The sequence below is a fragment of the Octopus bimaculoides genome, chromosome 2 (assembly GCF_001194135.2).
Source record: "Octopus bimaculoides isolate UCB-OBI-ISO-001 chromosome 2, ASM119413v2, whole genome shotgun sequence".
NCBI classification, from domain to species: Eukaryota; Metazoa; Mollusca; class Cephalopoda; order Octopoda; family Octopodidae; genus Octopus; species Octopus bimaculoides.
This window is the reverse complement of record NC_068982.1, coordinates 89,686,160-89,689,959: the sequence shown is the minus strand read 5'-3', so window position 1 is coordinate 89,689,959 and position 3,800 is coordinate 89,686,160. Positions and strand designations below refer to the sequence as shown.

At 36.4% G+C, this 3,800-nt stretch overlaps 1 protein-coding gene across 3 annotated transcripts in view; it reads left to right on the top strand.

Annotated features, from left to right (window-relative positions):
* Window positions 1–3,800, top strand: part of LOC106874430 (uncharacterized) — a 1,214,035-nt gene that overhangs the window by 1,000,156 nt on the left and 210,079 nt on the right. For all 3 annotated transcript variants that reach the window (XM_052978428.1, XM_052978427.1, XM_052978429.1), the window contains one exon: window positions 1,780–2,593. In XM_052978428.1, the coding sequence (XP_052834388.1) occupies window positions 1,780–2,593 (814 nt within the window). The remainder of the gene's footprint in view (window positions 1–1,779; window positions 2,594–3,800) is intronic.

Sequence of the window (3,800 nt, the reverse complement as noted above, 5' to 3'; positions counted from 1 at the left end):
TATATATATATATATATATATAATATATGGATGCAAGCATAACTATATGAATATGGGGGTAGATTTGTTACCACATGGTCCCAAATTCTCATAGAGTGGCACCTTGGGCAAATATCTTCTACTGTAAGTTTTGACCAGTCAATGCTTTGAGACTGGATTTGGTAAACAGAAACTGTTTGTCTGTGTGATTGTTTACATTTGCACTTCTCCAAAAATTTCTGTGCTTCAAGCAGCAATATGTTGTCATTACTATTCCCACAAGTTAAAGATATGTGAAAGAAGTGATCTCTTATTCAAGTAATAATTAAGGGCTTGTGACAGGAAGAGCATCCATCCCTAAAACGATGTCTTGGTGAGATATTCATTTAAACCATAACAGAAGTGAAACATTGTCATAAAAATAAATGTTATATATCAAAAGGATGATAATGGTTTCAGTAAACCTATTACATTGTCGTGAAGGTGCATGGCTCAGTGGCTCAAATGTCAGGCTCACAATCATGAGGTATAAGTTTGCTTCCCAGACCAGGTTGTGTGTTGAGTTCATGAACAAGACACTCTATTTCATGTTACTCCAGTTCACTCAGCTGTAGAAATGAGTTGTGGCAGCACTGGTACCAAGCTGTACCAGCCTTTGCTTTTCCCTTGAATAACATCAGTGGTGTGGAGAGGGGAGGCTAGTGTGCATGAGTGACCACTGGCATTCCACAAACAACCTTGTCCAGACTTGTGTCTTGGAGGGTAACTTTCTATCTACAATCCCACGGTCTTTCATGATCGAAGGAGGTCTTTATTACATTTGCTATGTTTGGTAGCATATATATATATATATATATATATATATATATATAATCTTTTAGAAAATGATTAAAATATTTAAACTGACAGTTTATTACAAGAGTTTACTTTCACAATTAGGGACTCATTTTTCAAACTGTCTGAATGATTGACTGAGAAAATATGAGAAATGAAGTTAGAATTTATAAGGTGAATATGAACAAATAAGAGAATTTCATTTATTTTACAAAGAAAATTTCGAGATTATAAAACTGACATGTCAGCCACAGATGCTGCTTTAATTTTATCTTATTTAGGTATCTGGTTTGTATTTGAAATGCTCACTTCGTAACCTCAGTGTTAGGTTCATAGTGGTCTCATCCATTACCATGAAAATTTATGTAAAATATCTTAATTTTCTTTCTTTCGTCTGTCTAGTTGGAAAATAACTAGTTCTATTGCATAAATGTGTTTTCTATTAAGACAGGCTTACATTAGTTAAATATCAAACTTCCAATAGTTAAATACCAAATTTGTAGAAATGTCTGACTAAAATAGAATGTAACCATTGTTAAGAAAAGAAAAAGAAATTGTGCAATCATACATGTTCTTTGAAACTATTTCTCTGAAGACAGATAAACTTTTAGAAAATCAAAACAAAGAACAAGTTTTCACATTGTTTAAAGTCAGTTCATTTTACTTAAACTTCTAATTTCTTTCAAGAATGAATGAATGTCACACATTCTCCTTTCTTTTTGTGATAAAATTCTTTATTTTATGTCAGAGTTACTGAGTCTGATACACAGCTTCAATGTAGCAATTTCACTTCACTTATGTTAAATGGGCATTACAATAATCATGTGTATAGTTTCTGAAGTCAGTAGGTCTAATTAATCACTCGTTCATTCCATTCCTAATCAGTGATTAGGAATGGAGGGAAATTTCTGAGCTGCTCCTTTCTATTTAATGTCTATTTAATGGTTGTTTCATCTATCTTTTCAGTGCAAATTTAACAAATAAAACCAATGTTGATGAAGCAGAAGAGAAAGTTGCTGAAGAGAAGTGTGAGGTTCCCCATGAATTTAGCCATGGAAATGAAGATGATGAAGACAGTGACAGTGATTATGACCTTGATCTTGATTCTTACCAACCAATTTGTCCTATCAATAATGATCATGAGGTCAGTTTACTGACGCCCAAAATCTCTAATGTCAGTCTGCATCAGTTACAGTGTATGCATCATGGAAGTACAATGGTGAGGCATGAACTTGATACAAACCGTTCTGTTGTTGTTTGTCTCAAACTTGAAAGTGACAATAGAACACTTACTTGGCAGAAACCTTCCTGGAGTGCTCTGAGAGGGAGCCCTTCTCCACCAGATTACACTCTGAAATCAGACTTTGATTTATCTTCATCTAATACAATATCTCTACGTTATAATACAGACGATGATGTGATGGAAGGACTTGAAGAAGGTTTCATTGATATAAATATCATAAAAGATGTGTATTTGGGTGCTGATATTGCTGATTTTGCAGCTATTGGTAAACGATATGGTTTAGGTAATTTTGTGCCAGAGAAAAATTGCCTTTGTCTAGTTTATGGCTATAATATAACGGAAAACAAACTGATTTATTTCATAGCACCAGATATGGTGGCCAAAATATGGTTTCAAGGTTTACAGAGTCTTGTGAAAGCAGCAACTAAAGTCAAGAACCAAACTGACAAAAGAGGTCAGTGGCTAAAGACACAGTACCTTCAGCTGTATTATGAGAATGATAAATGCCAGGGACCAACACCAGCAGAAGCAATAAGGGTAAGTCATACATATATGATATAAATATTATTGATTACAGTCATCATCATCACCATCATCGTTTAATGTCCTCTCTCCGTGCTGGCACAGGTTGGACAGATTGACATTGAGCTTGCTAGCTGGGAGTTGTCCAGACTCCAACTGTCTGTTGTGGCATAGTTTCTATGGTTGGATGGCCTTCCTAATGCCAACCACTTAGAAGAGTGTGTTGGGTGCTTTTTATGTGCCACAGACACAGATGCGTTTGTGTAGCACCAGCACAGGTGTGTTAACGCAACACCAGCATGGGTGCTTTTTAAGTGGCACTCGCACCTGAAAGGAAGACATGTCCTATCAAGACATGTATGACATGTATGTGTGGAAGACATGTCTTATCAAGTACAACAAATTTCCACATCTCCCGAGGCCCTCAGTGATGCCCAGAGTCTGAAGATCCTGATGATTATTATTAGCAATAAGCTGGAAAAATTACAGCATTGCAGAAAAGGCTTTATGGTATTTCTCACACCCTTTATGTTCTGTGTTCAATTCCTACCAGGATTGATAAAATAAAGTAACAGTGAAGCACCAGACTCAATGGTATAGACTAGGCCATTCCTATCAAAATTTGCTGGCTTTGTGACAAAAGTACAAACTATTATTGTTGTTGTTACTGTTTATTTGTTCCAGTTTATAATCAGAGTTATAATCAGTTTATAATTCTTTATACTCAGTTTATAATTCTTTATAATCAGAGTTCAAATCCCACCATCAACTTTGCTTTCATCCTTTGAGGGTTGATAAATTAAGTTCCGGTCAAGTAGTGGGGTTGATATGATCAGCTAACCACCTTCCCTCAAAACTATGGCCTCCTGCTGCTGCTCCTCCTCCTCCTCCTCCTGCTGCCCCTCTTCCTCCCCCTCATCATCATCATCGTCCTCCTCCTCATCATCATCGTCCTCCTCCTCCTCATCATCATCGTCCTCCTCCTCCTCCTCCTCATCATCATCATCCTCCTTCTCCTCCTCATCATCGTCATCATCATCATCACCCCTCCCCTCCTCCCCCTCCTAATAATAATAATAATAATAATAATAATAATTATTATTATTATTATTATTATTATTATTGAGTGAGAGAGCAGGGCATGCCATCAAAGTGACACTGGGGTAAAATATACGAAGCCCATTGTACCCATCATGATTACCCGTCTGATAAGGGTACACCA